Below are 19,423 nucleotides of genomic sequence, written 5' to 3'. Positions count from 1 at the left end.
ATATTACTGAAAAGAGTAACATGAAAGAAACTGCTTGGATAAATCAACATTTCTGTTTGGGCTAAATTAAGTTTGAGACGTCTATTAGACATCCAATAGGCAGTTGAATAAAACAGACTTCAGAGGAGAGGCTGGAACTAAAATATAATTTTTTGAAGGCATCAGTGTATAGATATTTAAAGCCACAAAACTGGACGAGAGCAGGTAGAGAGTGAGTGTAGACAGACAACAGGAGAGGTCGAAGGACTGAAGCCCAGCACACTCCAACACCTAGATAGGAGGAGGACCCCCAAGGAGATGAGGACAAAGAAGCCTGCGAGGCAGGAGAACAACCGAAAGACAGCAGTATCCCAGAAGCCAAGTGGAGAAAGAATTTCAGGAATTAAAGGGAGGTCAGCTGTGTCAAAGGCTAGTGATGGGTCATTGGGATGAAGACTTGAGAATTGACCATTGGATTCAACAACATGGAAGTCACCAATGACCTTGACAAAGGTGGTTTTATGAGTCTGTGAAAAGGAACATTTGGACGCTTGGAAACTCTTAGAGGAAAATATAAATGCATATCATTATTACTTTGGGGAAGGGAAGAATTTCTTCTATGAGACATAAAAAAATAAACTATGAGAGACAATGTTGATATATTTGAATACAGATTAAAGCTTAAAATTTCTACACACAAAAAATGCCATAAAGACAATTAAAAATCAAGTCACCAACTGAGAGAAGATACTTGAATACACATAACTGTCAAACGATTGCACCAATTAATAAAAGCAATAGTAACAGCTAACATGTACAGAAGGCTTATCTGCTAATCATGGTTCAACATATTTTACATGTATTAACTTATTAATGTCTAGAACAATCTTTCTCTACTAGGGTCCTGTGAGAGAAATAAGCCCTATAAAACATAATTTGAATGGTCATTTTTTTTTTCTCAGTTCTCCCAAGAATGGAATATAGATAGTACTAGTCTAGATGCATTGTAGAAAAGCTAACTCATTGCATACAGTGTATCCTTTAAAGCATCTGTTATCAAATAATTTGCTCTCAAGACCCCTTTATATTCTTTAAAAATATTGAGTATCTCAAAGAATTTTTGTTTATGTGGGTTATATCTATCAATATTTAGCATATTCAAAATTAAAACTGAGAAAATTTTTAATATATATTTACTTAAAATAATAGCAACTTGGGACTTCCCTGGCGGTCCAATGGTTACGACTCCGTATTTCCACTGAAGGAAACGTGGGTTCAAACCCTGGTCGAGGAACTAAGATCTCACATGCCACAGGGCGTGGCCTAAAAAAAAAGTTACTTCAAAATAAAAAGTTTAAAGATTTTTAAGCAAAATAAAATTAAAACCCAGGGGCTTCCCTGGTGGCGCAGTGGTTGAGAGTCCGCCTGCTGATGCAGGGGACACAGGTTCGTGCCCGGGTCCGGGAAGATCCCACATGCCGCAGAGCGGCTAGGCCTGTGAGCCATGGCCGCTGAGCCTGCGCGTCCGGAGCCTGTGCTCCGCAACGGGAGAGGCCACAACAGTGAGAGGCCCGCGTACCACAAAAAAAAAATAAAATAAAAAAAATAAAACCCATTGGTTTATTTTGCACTTTGAATGGATCTTTTACTCATGTGTGGTTTTGCAACATTCCTCATTGGTCCTTGGAAAATATTGGTTCACTGAATCAAGCAGATCTTCCAAATTTATGATATTATAAAATAAAATACCTATTTTATTTTATAATATCATAAAACTATTTGTTAATATTACTATGAACCTCAGAGAAAAGCCTTTATGTATTGGGAATCTAATAAGTTCATTGTAGCTGATACAAGTTTTCCAAAAATTCTAATTTTTGCTTGAAACCTGGAATTTTATCACTGGAATAAATTTTATCCATTGTTTTCCTTGAAGTGACAGATTCACTTTATTCATCTGCAAATACCCAAGTCTGAAAAAAGACATAGTTTGTCAGTCTTCTTTCAAGTAAAAATGGCATTCCATGAGTAGAGAGGCTAGTTCAGCACATAACTCAAAAAATCACACAGTGCCTTTCCTCAAGACACCCATCATACTTCAGAAATGCTTTATGCATCCTTCCATTTTGTCATACAATAAAATGAATAAGGTTTACTGTTTCATCAAGCAGTGAAACCATCATTAATTTTACTGTGAGTGTATGATGATGAAAAAATACAGTCATTTCACTCCTACAAGACTGGAAAGAATAAAAAAGTGTGATGACAAATTCTGATTGTTGAAAAGGATATGGAGCAATGATAATTCTTATAAATTGTTGATGGCTGAAGGCACTGATACAACCACTTTGAAGATATTTGGCAAATATTTAGTAAAGTTGAACATGCTACTCATTATTACCAAGGAATAGCACTTCCAAGTACACACGTTGCCCAGAGAAACCTGAACAAGAAGGTTCATGGAAACATTGTCCAAAATATTAAAAATCAGGAACAACATAAATGACTAATCAAGGAAAACAGATAAATAAATTATCGTATGTTCTTATAATGCAGTACTCTATAGCAAGAAAAATAAATAGGTTTGAACAACACAAACATATCTCCTTAAAAAATGCAGAACCAATAAATTAAGTTAAATTCAGATTGCATACAGTATAATGTCATTCATATAATGATTAAGCAACCTATTGCTTACAAAATATATATTAAAGTATGGAAAAGATATAAGGATGATACATGTTGAATTTATAATAGGCTTGCTTATGGGGAAGGAGATGGGGAGTGAAATTTTAGAAAGGCATTAAAATGGGTCTCAACTGTATATGACGTACTTAAATAAAAACAAAGAAGGCACTAAGTTAACACTTAATAAAGACATTATGGGTCCATAAGTACTTATTATATTATTTTCCATTTTACCTATATGTTTACATATTTTATAATGAGATATTTTATAAGCTTTATTTTTAAAAAAAGATGTGGGACTTCCCTGGTAGTCCAGTGGTTAAGACTCCGCACTCCCAATGCAGGGGGCCCGGGTTCGATCCCTGGTCAGGGAACTAGATCCTGCATGCATGCTGTGACTAAGACCCGGCACAGCCAAATAAAATAAATAACTATTTTTTAAAATATGAAATAAAATTTTTTAAAAAGATGTAACATGAATAAACTAAGTTCTCAATGTAAGACATAAAAAGAAGAACAATAAAATAAAAGCAGGAGAAAATAATTAATGAAAAAACTAATATTAGTGAATGCAAAGCATATACATTATAAATACAACCAAACATTTGTTCTTTGAAAAATGTAATAAAGAAACCACCTAGCATGCTTAAATTAAGTTAAAACATATATATATGTTATATGTCATATATATGCCATATATATGTTTATATATATATATGGAATGTGTATACAGTATATATAATATATATGGCATTAGGAATAAGAAGACAATGTAAAACAAGAACTGATTAAAAGAGAATATCATGTGCTATTCTGTGTTAACAAATTTGAAAATATAGATATAGGTATAAATCTTCATGACCTTAAATTAGACAATGGTTTCTTAGATATGATACCAAAAGCACAAACAACAAAGAAAATATATATCAATACAATTTGGACTTCATCAAAATTTGAAATTTAAAATTTTTGTGTTTCAAAGGATGCCATCAAGAAAGTAAAAGGGCAATCCAAAGAGTGGGAGTAAATATTTACAGATCATATATCTGATAAGGAACTTGTGCCCGGAGTGTATAAAAATTCTTACAGCTCAATAATAAAAAGACAACTCGGTCTAAAAATGGGCAAAGGATCTATATATACATTTCTCCAAAGAAGATATATAGATGTCCAATAAGCACAAGAAAAGATGCTCAAAATCTTTACTCATCGGCGAAATGCAAATCAAAACCACAATGACATAACACTTCACATCTCCCAGGATGGATTTAACCAAAAACATAGATAATAACAAGTACTGGTGAGAATGTGGAGAAATTGAACCTCTCATACGCTGCTGGTGGGAAGGTAAAATGGTGCGACTGCTTTGGAAAACAATCTGCCAATTCTTCAAGTTATTAAACATAAAGTTATCAAATGATCCAGCAATGCCACTCGTAGGTACACACCCAATAGAAATGAAAACATACATCCACACAAAAACTTGTACGTGAATGTTTATAGAAGCATTATTCATAATAGCCAAAAGTGAAAACAACCCAAATGTCCATTAAGAGATAAATGGACAAACAAAATGTGGTACATCCATATAATGGAATATTATTTGGCCATAAAAAAAGAATGATACTGATACAGGCTACATTGTGGATGGACCTTGAAAACATTATGCTAAGTGTAAGAAGCCAGCCACAAAAGTCCAATACTTTATTATTCCACTCATATGAAAGTCCAGAATAGGGAAATCCATAGAGACATAAAGTAGATTAGCAGTGGACTTCCCTGGTGGCGCAGTGGTTAAGAATCCATCTGCCAATGCAGGGGACACGGGTTCGATCCCTGGTCCAGGAAGATCCCATATGCCACGGAGCAACTAAGCCTGCGTGCCACAGCTACTGAAGCCCGCGTGCCACAACTACTGAAGCCCGCACGCCTACAGCCCGTGCTCCGCAACGAGAAGCCACCATAATGAGAAGCTCGCGCATCGCAACAAAGAGTAGCCCTCGCTTGACGCAACTAGAGAAAGCCCACTCGAAGCAATGAAGACCCAGTGCAGGGAAAAAAAAAAAAAAGTAGATTAGTGGTCGCTAAGGGCTGGAGCAGGGAGAAAGGGGTCTGGCAAGTACTAGTCAAGGTGTATGGGTTTTCTTGAGGTGATGAAAATATTCCAAAATTGACTGCGGTGATGGCTGCACATCTCTGTGAATATATTAAAAACCATTTAGTTGCACACATTAAATGGGTGACTTGTGTACACTTTAAATGGGTGACTTGTATGGTATATGAATTATATCTCAATAAAGCTGTTTGTGACAACAAAAACTCTCCTGGTAATTTATATGATAAGGTAATTTATAGGGAAAAAAATCAGTTAGGGTATAGGGGTCTAAATAACACATTGACCAACTTAACCTAACTGACGTCTATAGAACACTTCACACTACAGCAGAATACTTTCTTTATCAAGTGCACACAGAAACAAGGTTGACTACATTCTCAGCCATTCAATTTCAAATGTTTGAAATCAGTTATGGTATGTATTGAGAACCCGACCGTGGTGGCCAGACAATAAACACATCTGTGAGATGATAGGATAAAAATAAATGCTCCCTGAGGTCCTGTCATTTTGAAAGGACATGAGGGAAACAGGTGTGGAAATGTACCCAAAGAATTTAAACCCCAAAGTTGAATGCAAAATCTGGTTCCAAATGCAAGAATCCTAGGAAGCTTTGCTAGTTTTTACGTGAGAAAAACCTTGAAAGCAGCGATGCTACTAGCCACTGGGAGAGATAACAGAGGGGCAGGCAGCCGCCTGCAACCTGCTGCTTCAGCCCAGCTCCCCTTAGTGGGGCTGAGACCTGGCGTCAGGTTACAGGGAGTCAGGAGATAACCAGCTGGTGGCCTTTCTCAGAAACTGCCCCTGCTGACCTCCAGGTGCAAAGGGAAGCAGTGAGGTGGACAGTTAGGGAAGGAGGGAGGTGGCAGGCATGATCACCCCTGAAGCAAGGGGAGGAAATTACACCTGGGCAGCTCAGCCCAGCATCCCCAGCTGGGGCCTTGCAACAGGCAGGAGAAGGGCTTCCCTCCAGCCAGAGCTGAGCAAAACTCCATCTGTTTAAAGAGCCCATGGGCTGTAGAAAACAAACATGGTTACCAGGGGGGAAAGGGGGAGAGGAATAAATTGGGAGATTGGGATTGACATATACACACTACTATATATAAAATAGGTAACTAATAAGGACCTACTGTATAGCACAGGGAACTCTACTCAATACTCTGTAATGGCCTATATGGGAAAAGAATCTAAAAAGGAGTGGATATAAGTATAACTGATTCACTTTGCTGCACACCTGAAACTAACACAACATTGTAAACCATCCATACTCCAATAAAAATTTAAAAAATAATAATAATACACAGCCCATGGGCTTTTGGCAGCAGCCAGGAGAAAGTTGCAGGGACAGGAGAACCCCATCCCTGTGGGCCCAAGCTCCTCGGGAACCTGCAGAAAATCTGTCCCTCCACAGCCATGCAGGAGAGAGAGTATCTCTTTCTCTGGATCCCCATCAACATTACTGCTAGCAAACTTCTTTAACTTTTGCTAGTATTATTGTTTTAATTTGCAGTGACGTACTGATAGTTCGCTAGTGAGGATGAACACCTTTCCACATGGTCATTGTGACTCGAAGTTGCACTCCTGTGAATGGCTTGTTCATGTCTATTCCCCACTTTTCTACTGTTTGTCTTCTGCTAACTGACTTAGGAAGTTTCTTTATTCTCTGGATACAAGTCCTTTGCCTGTTATAAATGTTGCAGATATTTTTCTCTCATTTACCTCCTGCTTTGTTCTCTTTTTAAACTCCGTTCGGTGTCTTTTATCAAGAAGATTTTTAAAATCTAGTCATATTTATCTTTATTTTTCCTTCTATTTTTATTGCTGTATCTTATTTTAAGAACACCTTCGCTCTCCCCACTATTCTCTCATATTTTCTTTGATTACTTCTATGATTTTGTTTTTGCTTTTTCTGCACTGGTCTTTAATCACCTGGAATATGTCATTTCACCATGGGAGCAGCTGTGAGGAGGAGGAAGATGTGTGCACTGCAGTGGGGGGAACTGGAGCCCCAGCAGGCCTGGACCCGATTCTAACTCCACCTCGACTCAAACGGAGATAATAACATATTTCATTAATTTGAAGACACACACCTTAACATTTCTGAAACCAGGATGTATCTTACAAACAATGGTGTATCATGGTTTAATTTACAGCTTTCTTAGTAATATATAAAAATAGTGTGTCTTTCAAGCTATGGCATCTTAGATTTCATGAAATACAAAGGACCCAACCTCAGGTCCCTAAGGGGGTGGGATAAACAGGCACTTAAAGGGCCCAGGACAGGTCAGACACACAGGAGGCAAGGCGTTCCATCTGGGTGAGTTCTCCTTCATTCCAAAGAATGCAGCTGCTCTGAGGCTTCATTCTTCCTGCAGCCCTGGCCCTTCCCCCTTAGCTTCCAGAACCTGAGCCTTCTCTCTGGGAACCTCTCCAGGCTCCCCTACCAAAGGCCTTCAGCTGGACAAGGCCACACCTTCAGTTCTCTCCTTCTAGATACAGGATGCTCAGAGCTGACAGTTAAGGGCTCCACATAAGGCTGATCTCCCTCCAGAGCCAAGAAAACTGCACTCTCACCCCTGGGGACACCCACACCTGCTGGGCACCAAGAGCCCCACATGCTCTCATGGCAGCTTCTGCCTGGCTCCTCCCACTGCCTGCCTGGTGAGTCTGGGGCTTTACAGCTTCTGCAAATGCCGGCACTGGAGATGGGGAGCCGTGGATGCTGGCAGAGCTGCCTCGGCCAGAACCACAGCGCCGGCCGGGGGAAGGCAGGGAGGAAAGGAAGTGAGCTGGTGGGCTGCAGAGGCCCCCAGCCAGGGCCAGCGTGGGAATTTTGCACAGTGGCTCCTTCAGTCTTACAGCCACCCAGAAAGCCCTTCCCTCTTCACGGAAGAAGGAACTGAGCTGCAGGGGAGCAGAGTGACGCCCCTCAGCGATGCTGAGACTGTAACACGGAGGACCTCACTCACCAGCACTGCCGCCCCACCCTTCTGTCCACCATATGGAGGCCAAGCAGGGCTGAGGAGACAGAAAGTGGGCTCTCCCCCTCAAGGTCAATTCCACACACCTGGGCAGAGCACCAACTGCGTGCAAGGCCCACACTGGGTCTCAGAGTCCAGGTGGGGGTAGTGGTCTGGTCCCTAGCCCCTCTCTCCACGCCCTAAGGGGTCCCACACCCAGCTGCACAGTCACAACCAGGGTGGTCCCAGGCCATACACTGTGCAATTCCCCACGGACTAGTCCTCCCACCCACCATAATGCCACATCTTTACTTCACCTGTAGGAAAGGTTATCAGCACCCAAGAACCAAGAGTCTCCTTTCACTGGAATAACTGAATTTCTTGCAATTTACCCTAAGAAGTAACCACACAAGGAGGAATGATTTGACAGACACGGGAAAAGTCCCATCCCCACCCTCATCCCTGAGACTCCAGAAAAACTGAGGTTGGCCAAGCAGTGGTGGAGCTGGGCCCATAGTCTGGGTCCCATGGGAACATTCAGGAAGAGGCTGCACAGATTCCAAGGGCATCTGCCGCCAGAGGCAGACGGAGGCAGTGAGGAAAGGAAGGAGGTGGACGTGGCTTGGCTCTTATGTGCCCCCCATGGTGGCAGGAGCTTTCCCACTTGTTGAAGAAGCTTGTTGAACCCTGCCAACAACTGCTGGGGAAGGGTTATTATTCCCATTGCACAGGTGATGTTCCAAGGTCAACTCAGTAGACCAAACATGACAATCCAGGGGACTTGCTTCTATTCCACCAAGCTAGAGACATGTTGAAAATAGCATCAACCCAACCAAAAGGTGGAGAAGTGATCTGTGACACTGTCATTTCCCACCCTTGAGCCCCTCAGGAAATGAGCTAATGGAGCATCCCTTCGGGTGTGGAAGTCTGGAAGAGCAAGCAGGATCTGCCTGCCCACCACAAACACCCTGAGAGCTGCAGTGCCTATCTACAGGTGACGGACACTAGGACACCTCTCTGGGGTCAGCTGGATGGCCTGGTGTCACCACAGATACACTTCTCATGACGTTCCTCTTGCCTGACTCCAGGGCTCTCGCCGGGAAGCTGGCAGCACCCCCATTGCTTATCTGTTGCCTTCACTGGTCCCTCGGACACACACTCAGCCCCAATTTACCAACTATCATGCCACAGGGGACTTTTTACCTCTTGTCTACCTTGCACAGGACTCTGGACACCCTCCTGCACCGCCAGACACCTCTTTTTCTCTCCCCATCACATATACTCTGTGAAAAAGATCATTCTCCCTCCCCAAAGAATTGTTCTTTGAATATTTGCATATGGACAGGAAACATCTTCTTGACAGAAGGGATGGGACACTACTGGTGGATAATCCGGAACCGTAAGAAAACAGGGGGCCTAGATTCCCCGGCCCCCTCCCCCCATGGCACTGTCCTAGAAGCACTGTTCCACTGTGCCCAGGAAAGGGGCCATGAGCAACAGCTCCAAAGAGCTACAGTCCAGAAATCCAGGGCATCCATGCCCCGATTCCCCAATGTTCCTACACAGTCACCACCCTCTAAGTGGATCTACTGGAAAACAGTTGGAACTAACAGAAAAATTCACAAAGGGAGTTGAAGAAAATCAGCATGCCTACCACCATATGACAGCAAGAACAGGGACGGTGCAGGACACGGCTTCAAATGTGGATTTCCCTTGATGTTTAATAACTTCTGTGTGACGTGCTGAGAATCCGAACAGCAAGGGGTGTGCTGCTGGGTTGGCCAAAGCATTCGTACAAGGGGGCAAAGGGGGAATGAAATGTTTCTCACTTTCCCCTCGGAGGGAAAAACGTGGGGTACGAGTAATACAAAGTGGAGTTAGTGTCCAAGTAATTACTGTTATTATGATTTGATTATGAAACCACCATTGGCATAAAAAAAGTCTTGAAAGATAAGTAAACAAAAAAATCTAAAATTCTTGATTATGCTAACAAAATCATGGAGACGGATATTAAAATATCCTTAAGTTTCTCATCTTCAGTAGATAATGTTTCATTCCTGATAAAGGTAAAGAAAATGGGTTCAACTCTATCTTTAAAATAAGTTCTAAACTAACATATGCTATTCAATATACATGTTTCAATAGACTCCCTTAAAACAAAATGGTATCAAAAGGCGGAGTGAGGGGGAAGAAAAGATACAGGGAAATGTACACTAAGTGGATGCAAAGGAAAAAAGTAGCATTGGTCAAACTAAAATCTAAGTCAAAATCCTAAAACAAGAAATGAAAAAGAAATGAGTTGTAAGTACGAATGACAAGGTGACAGAATTGCCATTACTCACATATGATAGATTGTAGTTCAGCTTCTACAATATATCCCAAAACACAAGTATACTGGGATTTTTAGACTTTTACTGAAGATTTTCAAGGTCTAGGGAAGGGGTCACACTGCGCAGCTCACAGTCTTCTACTCAAAAGGGAAATCCTTTGATACCCGTCTCTTCTATCAAGCCCCACTGACACACCACGCATGCAACGGTCTTAGCAGCTCCCTGCCCACAACTGCCCCCCAACCATATCCCTCAGCCTTGTTCCAGACGCTGGGATGGAGGCAAAGCAGCCGCAGCCATGGTGTCACGGCACGTGCAGACTAACGGAGGAGACAGACCATAAACAGGCAAACAGATACATGAAAAAAGAGGAAGATGACGACCACAAAGGCAAATTCACAGAGACAGAAAACACATCAGTGGTTGCCAGGCGCTGGGGGAGGAGAGGATGCAGAGGGACCGTTGAAAGGATACGGGCTTTCCTTCTGGGGTGATGGAAATGATAGAGGTGGTGGTTGCACAACATTTTGAATGTACTAAATGTCACTGGATCGCACGCTTTAAAATGGTTCAAATGGTAAATTTTATGTTGTGTTTTCTTACCGCAAACAAACAACGACAAAAAACACGATACTTTCAGATGTGGTAAGTGCTTTGAAGGGAATCAGGCCAGATGTTGTAAGAGAGAGAGACTGGGGTGGGGTCCTTGAGAGCAGGTAGTTAGTGAAGAGCTCAACATTTAACTGAGAAACGAATGAGGGGGAGGACCCAGCCTCATGAGGATTTGGGAAAAGAGCATTCCACACAGAGGGACCCAAAAGGGTGGAAATCGGGTTGGAAAGTAGGCAGAGGCACCCGAAAAGCATTCGTGTTTCTTTGAGTGCAGTGGACGCCACGGAGGCAGGGAGATGCCTGAGCTAATCAGTGTGTTAAAAGGACACTTTGGCTGCTCTGGGGAGAAAAATCATAGGACGTGAGCCTGAGGCAGGGGACCACTGAGAACATGGGTGCACCGGGAATGTCTGCAGGCAAGTACTGCTTCCCACGCCCGGAAAGGAAACACACCGAGGCTAGGAGGGCCTGGGCCCAGCGGGCAAGGTTGCCGTGGTTACTGGATGGTTCCCAGGAAACAGAGAGAAGGCAGATGCCCAGTGAGAAGGACTGTGTCACACAGCTTTCATTAGAGCATGGACCAGCCCCACCTGGGCACCCAGTCCAGGGCAGACGCCCAGCGGGAGTGGCTGAGAGCCGAGACAGGATGCTGGATCGGGTGTCTCCCTCCCGCCCCAGGTCAGGGCTGCTTGGAGCGCCACAGGCTGGGCGGGCAGAGAGAGGCGGGCCTAGCAGGTGGGAGGTGCCTCTTGACCCCAGCTGTGGGGAATGGAAGCAGTGAGGGCTGGACAGCTGGACTTAGAGCCCTCCACTGGCTGGACTGGGGCAGGCACGGGGCTGGCTGTGAGGGTGAGAATAAGGCACCTCCATGAGGCTGCAGGTTTGGTTTGTGGCGTGGCCAGTGTCAGCCACGTTAGAGAAGAAAGCAGGAAGGAGGGTGGGGAAAGAGGTCTTGTTCCCAGGCAGATGACGTCCAGATGGATAAGAAGATGGTCACCGAGGAACCAATTTAACACTGACAGAGACTGCCAATCACAGCAGAGCCAGCAAGACCAGGCAGGGAAGCTTCCTGGGTCACAACAGCAGTAGGAACACATGTGTCCTGAGTCCTGTGTCCCAGGCAACACCCAGCTCCAGCCCCAAAAAGCTGGGATAACTGGGCCAGCCCAGAAGGGGCCAAGGGTTGTAAAGGCTGCAGCTCCTCACACAGGGTGTGGGTTCCTGCGGTGGCAAAAGGGCACGAAAAGGGGAAACAATGTTGAAGGTCATGGTAATGCTGGATGGGCGTGGCTTAAATCTAGCGAGAATGTAATGTGATAACCGCCTTCCCAGAGTCTCAACAAACAACACAAATTCCCACTGGACCTCAAGTGTTGTCAGAAATGTGACAAACAGCAACCATGACGGCAGATGGGAAAACAATGTAAGCTGAGGGTCTGTATCTTCCATGATGCGGCCAAAGACCAGAAGCTTCTCAGCAAAATATAAGGTGAAAACAAAAAGACACACCTGCATGGTCAGGGGAGTGACGTGTGCCCAGCCACGACCGTCATCTTTCACCCCAGCTTACTTCTGTGGACCCCAAATGTGTGTCTCAGGACCAATACAACCCCTGAAGTTCTGTAAAGTGGAATAAGCCCTATCACCAGTGTTTACACCTACCCTCTGCAGGAGAAGCAGAGAAGTTTTCAGGGACAGGGTGCACCTTGCCCTGCTAAGCCCTCAGGTCAGGCCCGCTAGGAGCTGGGAAGTGTCCTCAGAAGAGAGAGGGTGGCAGAGAGGTCTCAGGGGACAAGCAGGACTGGGGAGATGGATGGACAGGAGGAGGTGCAAGGTCATTCCAGTCTGACCGGAACCGAGTAAGCTGTGCTCAGGGATCCCAAGGGGCTGGCACACACATCAGGACACAGCAGATGCTTCCTTCAGGACAGACTGGAGGGAGGGAGGCAAAAGCTGGGGAGGAAGTGCCTGTGAAAGGAAGGAAGAGAAAAGATCCAGCCCATGGAGTCTGTCCCCACACACCCTGTCCTGAGCTGCTGTGCGGCTGCATTGCCCCAGGCCACCCTCCTGTCACTCCCGTTGGCATGTTCTCTGGGATCTGATCTGTCTACCCACGGACTCAAGGGCCAAAGCTCTGTCCAGTTCACCAAGGTCAGCGCTTAGTAATGTTGGCTAAGGGACTGAATGAATAAATGAATGAATGAACAAATGAACACATGAACAGATCGTCCATCGAATGGAAGTCCCAAGTTCAGGAGTGAATGAGTAGAAAAACATCAGCCACTGGACCAAGGTCAAAGTCACGGGGGGACATCCCGTCTCCATTCTTAGCAGCTAGGTGACTTTGGATGGAGTGTGTCACCTCTGTGAGCAGTGGCTTCCTCATCTGAGATGGGGTCACAGGGCTATGGGGGCATTCAGTGAGGACAGGCACAGGGTAAATATTAAAGGTCACAGACCAGGTGGAGGGTTGTTGCAACCCTTCATTGTGATCCTAGGACAGGAAGCAGGCACTGTGCACCCCAGGCCCACAGTAAGAAGCTCTTCAGCCTCTGGGGCCGCGCCTGCCCCTCAGGGCTTCCCCATCTGCCCAGCTCCACACCAGGACGGAAGCAAAGAGCTGAGATCTGAGCGGGATCCTGATCTGGAATACACACACTCCTCCTCTTATCCATGCTTTATAAATCAGAAAATTAATTATCTGGAAAAGAGTCTTCTGCACCAGAAACCCGAATGAGTTTAATGTATAATTTATACACGAAAATGTAGATGTCAACGTGTGACAAATCGCTGTAAAAACATTTTTGCAGTTAAAGCTTTAGGCGTCTGTCCTCCTCGCAGAAAAGCCACCTGACAGACAGCATGAGGCCCCAGGGCTCAGGCCGGGTGGGGCAGGAAAGGCAGCCTGTCATTTTCAGTGATGCAGCTGCCAGTGCAGCCCCACCCTTGGCACCAGCCACACGCAGTCACGTCAGAGCTCTCCCTCCTTGGGGTCCTACTGTGTCCTGTTCAAAAGGGGATTCCGCGCTCTGTGCCAGCTCTGTGCTGGACCCAAGGATGGAAGACAGAATGGAGAATGTGCTCACTCCTGTGGCTTTGCGTCCCCTGGGAGAGCCAGGTGAGCAGACGATGCATGACACTGACAGTGTGGCAAGTGCTAGGGCAAAGACGGGTCCTATGTGCCGAGGAGCAAGTACTTCCCTATGCCAGGAGCATCCCCAAGAGACTCCAGGAGGCAGGGGCTAGAACTGAAGGAGTTTGTCAGGAGGACGAAGGCGGGAGAACATTCCCAATGGGAAGACTCACATGTGTAAAGACAGAGGCTAGAGCAAGGTGTCCAGATGGGTGCCAGAGTGGCCTACGGCACATGGCAGGCGCTGTCTAGCAGTGAGCCTGGAGTAGAGAGAGGGAGCCAGGTCACCAAGGGGCCTGTATGTCCAGTCCAGAAACAGGACTTTTTCCTGGACTGAAAACTTACAAACAGATCAAGTCTGCACTTCACTCTGGTCAACAGTATGGAGACCAAGAGGAGGGTTGCTGTGGGGAGTGAACGAGAGAGATGAATGGGCTTTGCAAACTGTGAAGTGCAGCATCCACGTAAAGTGCCCTTCCCGGCAGGACCTTGAGTCCCGCAGCAACTCAGCAGCCTGCCTGCGTCAGGTGCGCCGTCACTCACAGGCGCCCCGGCGACGGCCTTGACTGGCACGTCACTGCAGAATAACCACCGGAAACGTGGGTTGAACCCTTGCTTCTTGTCTGCAGTTGCTATCGCCATTGGGGTTGGTCACTCTTAGCGCGGGACATTCCCTGACACCCTCTCTCCAGAGGCCCGCTGGGGCTCCAGCACAACCCAAAGCATCCTCGCACACAAGGACAGGGAGGAGGGGCACGGGCACTGTGCTGGAACCACTATGCCGCACACGCACGTGAGGGACGGGCGATGTGTCTTTGCTGCACCCTGGCCCTCTGTCCGGAACCACCGGTGAAGTTCAAGAACATGGCCTCGGGCTTCCCTGGTGGCACAGTGGTTGAGAGTCCGCCTGCCGATGCAGGGGACACGGGAGCGGCTGGGCCCGTGAGTCATGGCCGCTGAGCCTGCGCGTCCGGAGCCTGTGCTCCGCAATGGGAGAGGCCACAACAGTGAGAGGCCCGCGTACCGCAAAAAAAAAAAAAAAAAAAAAAGAACATGGCTTCTACCCACCAGGCAGTCACCAACAGGGTCTGAGCACAGTCTGAGATCCCAGTGGTGTCTTCCCAGAACCTGGGCCCTCCACAACAAGACAAAGCAAGTCCCCGTGCCCCAATGCCATCAGGGTCCCCAGGCCGTTCCCTGTGCGGCCTTGGAGCCCTACAGACCTAGTCAAAAGATAGACGCCCAGGCTAATGGGAAGGGATGCTCATAGAACAAGGGTTTCAAGCCCCCAGCCCTCATCACACCAGTGCCCATTTTGAAGAAGAACGTAGCCTGACATCGATAACTCTTCTACCTCCCGGGAGGCCAGGGGTCAGCCCCTTGGTGACTCCCACCCACATACCTCGCTTGACCTTGGGGGGCCTGAGTCCCTCGAACTGGGCCAGGGCCTCCCAAGCCTCACGCTCCCTCCAGCGTCTCAGCTGCTCCTCTCGCATCTTGTAGAAGAGGATGTGCTTCTGCACATCACTGAGCTCGGCCAGGAGCTCGGGGTCGATGTACATGTCGTGCAGGATCTGCTGCAGCATGGTGCCACCTGGGATGCACACGCCAGGAGGGACACCCCAGGCCGCTCCTCGCCCCTGGCTCCTCACGCCAGGGTCACTCCCAGAGCCTCTTCTGTGTGCAGCACCATCGCTCGGCCTCAGCTCCCGGCCAGCCACGAATTCATCTCCTCTGCCCAGGACAGCCACAGGGATCAGGCAGCAGGAAGCCAAGAGGCAGCCAGGACCTGCAAGGGGGATCCAGCACCAGGAGCTGTCCAGTCCTTCTACTGGGTCACCAAGAGCCACATCCCAGCAGAGCCTGTGTCTTGACCTCCCCTGGGCTCTGGGACAATGGGAGAGTGAAAGCCTCCAGCTCTGCGGGCAAAACCCAGGCCCGGCCCTTCCTGGCCCTGGCAGGTGTCGAGTGATCTGTTCATGGAAGGTAACGATGACACCAGCTATATCAATGACACTGCCCCAGCCAACCGGGAACCGATCTCTCCTCCACAGGTAAGAGGAGGAGGAGGAGGCAGCTTTGCCTATTAATTCCATGTCTTTTGAGCCAACGTCAAACAGGCCAGAGGAGCCAGCCAGGAGCTTCTAGGCTGCCCGGCCTCTCGCTCTACCTGCTCCATCATTGCCAAGCTTCCTCTTTTCCAGGACGTTGGGCTACTGAGGTAATCCTTCTAACACTCGGCCTTGGAGGAGAAAAGAGCTTTCCTTCTTTCTGCGTTGCAGCCAAGGAAGAAAGCAAAATAGAACCAGTAGGGCCACCCGAGGGGCTTGATCATGGAATTCAAGGACATGAAGGAGGCACACATCCTCTGCCTTCTCCCTATAATGAGGTTCTAAGGCTATGCGTGTGCTGACAGATTAACCCTCAATTTGGGGTCAGTTTTCGTTGTTGCTTATCTTTTTGTTGTTTGCAAGTACCTGGAGATGATCACAAACAAAGAACGCAAGTGTGTCTTCTCTGTCGTCTCCATGCCCTGAATGCGAAGCACCCTGGACAGAGCAGGATGTTGCTTTCTGCTTGGAGGGAGCCCACCTGCCTTTGGCCGTGAGGATGGGCAGGCACTGCTCGTGCTGAGACCCAAAGTTCACCCTACCAGCTGCTCAGAGCTACTCCCAGCTGACCCTGTATTCAAACTGGGGTTCAGAGAAGGTAAGCAACTTGCCTATGGCTACCCACCCTGGGACTCCATCCAACTTTCAAATATGACAACCACTGGGTACTGTGAATCTTTTGATGGTTTGTAGCATTGTGGCCTAGTTGGGCTGGTGACCTTCATGTCCCCTTCCCTCCCCATGAGGACTAAAGGTGGATCAGGCACCCAAAACTGATGGAACCCGGGTGTGAGTGGGCGGTCTTCTCCTGCAAGGTAGACCCACAACAGTAAGGATTAAGCGGGTTCAGATGAGCTTTAATCCCACGGGGTCACAAAAAGTGCGGAGGGCCAGGCTGCCCCCCCCCCAGGTCTGGCTGGCTTGTCCCCGGGTGACCCAGACCTTGGAGACTCCACACAGAGGCTCTTGCCATGCAGCGCTGTGGCCCTGGACCCCACCCGCCCTCTTCTCTCTCCTCCCCACCGAAGACCTTTCAGGGCTCGGCGTCCCGGCTCGCTCAGTTTCTTAGACTGAGGCCATCCGAGCCTCCGGCACAGCTCTAATCTCCCTTGTCCTAACTGTGGCTGGGTGGGAGCCCGGCGTCCAGAGAGGAAACAAGGGGAGGAAGGGCACGAACGGCACGAAGGGAGTCTAGCTTCCCGCGGGCAGCTTCTTACTTTCTGGGTCCACCAGATGCCTACAAGAAGAGGGGAGAGACAGCACAGTACGGGGCCGTAGGGATGGGACGACTGCTGTGGGTGTGAGGTCCAGTCCTCTGGCTGAGCGGTGAAGGTGTCATCCTTGCGGTGGTGACACCGTTGAGAGAGGGTGGGTGGCGGCCGGCTGGGAAGGGCCCCGCTAGCTGCCCGTTTTGTGCCGCAGCCGGCGGAGCGCTCCCTGGTAATCCCAGGTCAGTGGGGCAGGAGCCCGAGTGCGCAGCGCAGCCGGGGCGCGGGCTGGATCCGGTTTCCGGAAAGACGCTCTAGGGCTGGCGCCGGTGGGAGCTGCCTGGCCCTGATCGGCGCCACCTCTGGGCTGGCGTCCTCCCGCCCGTCGCCCTCCCCCGGCGGAGAAGGCCGCTCAGCCCGGCCTGTGGCACCCCCTGGCGGCCGATCCGAGCGGGAGCGGCAGCACGTGGGAGAGCCGGGCGCCGGGAGCAGCACAAGGTCGGCTACGCCCGCCGGGATGCGCCGGGATCTGGGTGCGGGAGGACCGGCGGTGCGGCGGGTACACGATGGCCGTCCAGGGCCCGGACCCCGGCCCGGGAGGCGCGCAGACCAAAGGAGCCCGCGGCGGTTCCTGCCCAGGCAGCTTCCGGCGACTGCAAACGAACGAGATGAGGGGCCCCGGGGTATTCACACACGCTTTTCTGCCGCCTTCCAACTGGTTTTATTTTGTTTTCATTTTTTATTGGCCGATGTGATGTGTTTAACTTTGTATGCTAAAGCAGTTCCCTCTGGGGGCGGGGTACACGCACGCAATGTTGTTATGAAAGTGACTGGAAACCACCTGAATGTCCCTCAGTGGGGTGGGGCGGGGAGGGCCCCTGGGGAGGAACACAAACATTTGTCACAGAGAATGAAGTCCATCTGTCTGCTTCGGCCGGGGAAAATGTCCAGGGCAGGAAAATGAAAAGGCGACACGCAGAATATTGTGCACGGTGTAATCCATTTTTTAAATTCTATATTTGATTATTTTTGTATGGGCAAAGGAAAAAATATGGAAGAACACACATATGGTTTCTTTCTTCTTGGAAGGGGGAGGAAGCCCACTTTAGACAATTCTGTATTGCTGTATGCAGTGACTAAGATACATAATTCACGTGGCTGAAATAAATGTATTTCAGAAGTTCTAAAACGTGACCCAAGAAAATTGGCCTCTGGAGTTCAGTACTCGTGGGGCAGGATGTGCACAGCCTCGTCCACACTGGCACCCACCCCCAGAGAGGGACATGCAGACAAAGCCAGACCTCCGTAGCCTGGGAGGCTACAGCGTTGGCAGGGATAAACCGTTCATGTTGCCAGAGTTCCTAAACTGGAGAAGGACTCGGAGACATTTCTCTGAGACAGGGGAGCAGGAGGCGGGGAGAAGAGTCAGCAGAGTCTGGCCAGAGTCTAGGAGGGAGGTGATGAGGACTGTAGTGGCATTGCCAGTGGGTACCAAGAGGGCAGAATTGGGGGACATTTCCTCCTCCCAGAGCCTCCTATCAGGTGTCTCTGCTTCCATCAAAAATCATTTTAAAACTTAGATCATGTTACTCCTCTGCTCAAAACCCTACAGTGGCTCCCATTTTACTCAGAGAAGCCCAAGGCTCACAGGATCTGCCTTCCACCCCCTCAGATAGCCCCTGGCGCCACCACTCCCGCTTCCTTGTGCTGGCTGTCCGTCTGCCCAGAACCCGGCTAGCTCATTCACCCTCTTCAAGTCTTTGCTCAAACTTTTAACTCCTCCGTAGTCCTGATCCCCCATTATTCGGCTCTATTTCTTCCCGTATCACTCACTTTGTAAAATACCATTTTACAGTTTGTTTGGTTTTGTCTCTCTCTCCCAACTTGTAACAAGCACCACAAGGGCAGGTGCTTTGCTGATGTCCTCAAGAGCACTGTCTGGCGTGCAGCAGGTGCTGGATAAATACTGTAGCTACTGGAAACAAGAACAGATGAAGGAACGTTCATACCGGAGTTGACCAGAGCCTGTGCAAATGCTGGGGAGGCATCCGGAATAGGGCTCTGGAGAGAGGTTGCTGGAGACTCGTACCTGGAAGTCGTGGGCATATGGGCTAAGTCTGTGGAGCATTAGGTGGACTGGCCCTGCCACAGGCCGCCTCCCCTGGCTGTCCCCCCATGCCCTGACCACAGGGCTCCCTCGAAGTTAGGGTCACGTGTTGGCCAGAGGACCCTGTCACCTCGGCCTCAGGCAGCCCAGAGCACAGGCACCGCGAAAAGATAGGCTGCAGG

The 19,423-nt window shown here is 48.3% G+C and overlaps 1 protein-coding gene across 3 annotated transcripts in view; it reads right to left on the bottom strand.

Annotated features, from left to right (window-relative positions):
• The window catches only part of SH2D4B (SH2 domain containing 4B), a gene marked incomplete at its 5' end in the record, with an annotated part of 80,350 nt that extends 64,934 nt beyond the window's left edge, over positions 1-15,416 (bottom strand). For 2 of the 3 annotated variants that reach the window (XM_082673884.1, XM_082673885.1), the window contains one exon: positions 15,218-15,401. In XM_082673884.1, coding sequence (XP_082530010.1) covers positions 15,218-15,401 — 184 coding nt within the window. Of the gene's footprint in view, positions 1-15,217 lie in introns of all 3 variants that reach the window. The other variant, XM_082673886.1, reaches the window with a different exon arrangement.
• Between the last annotated feature and the right edge of the window lie 4,007 nt (positions 15,417-19,423).

This window comes from Grampus griseus (assembly GCF_964374135.1).
Source record: "Grampus griseus genome assembly, chromosome: 16".
Lineage (NCBI taxonomy): Eukaryota > Metazoa > Chordata > Mammalia > Artiodactyla > Delphinidae > Grampus > Grampus griseus.
This window is presented reverse-complemented; position numbering and strand designations above follow the sequence as displayed.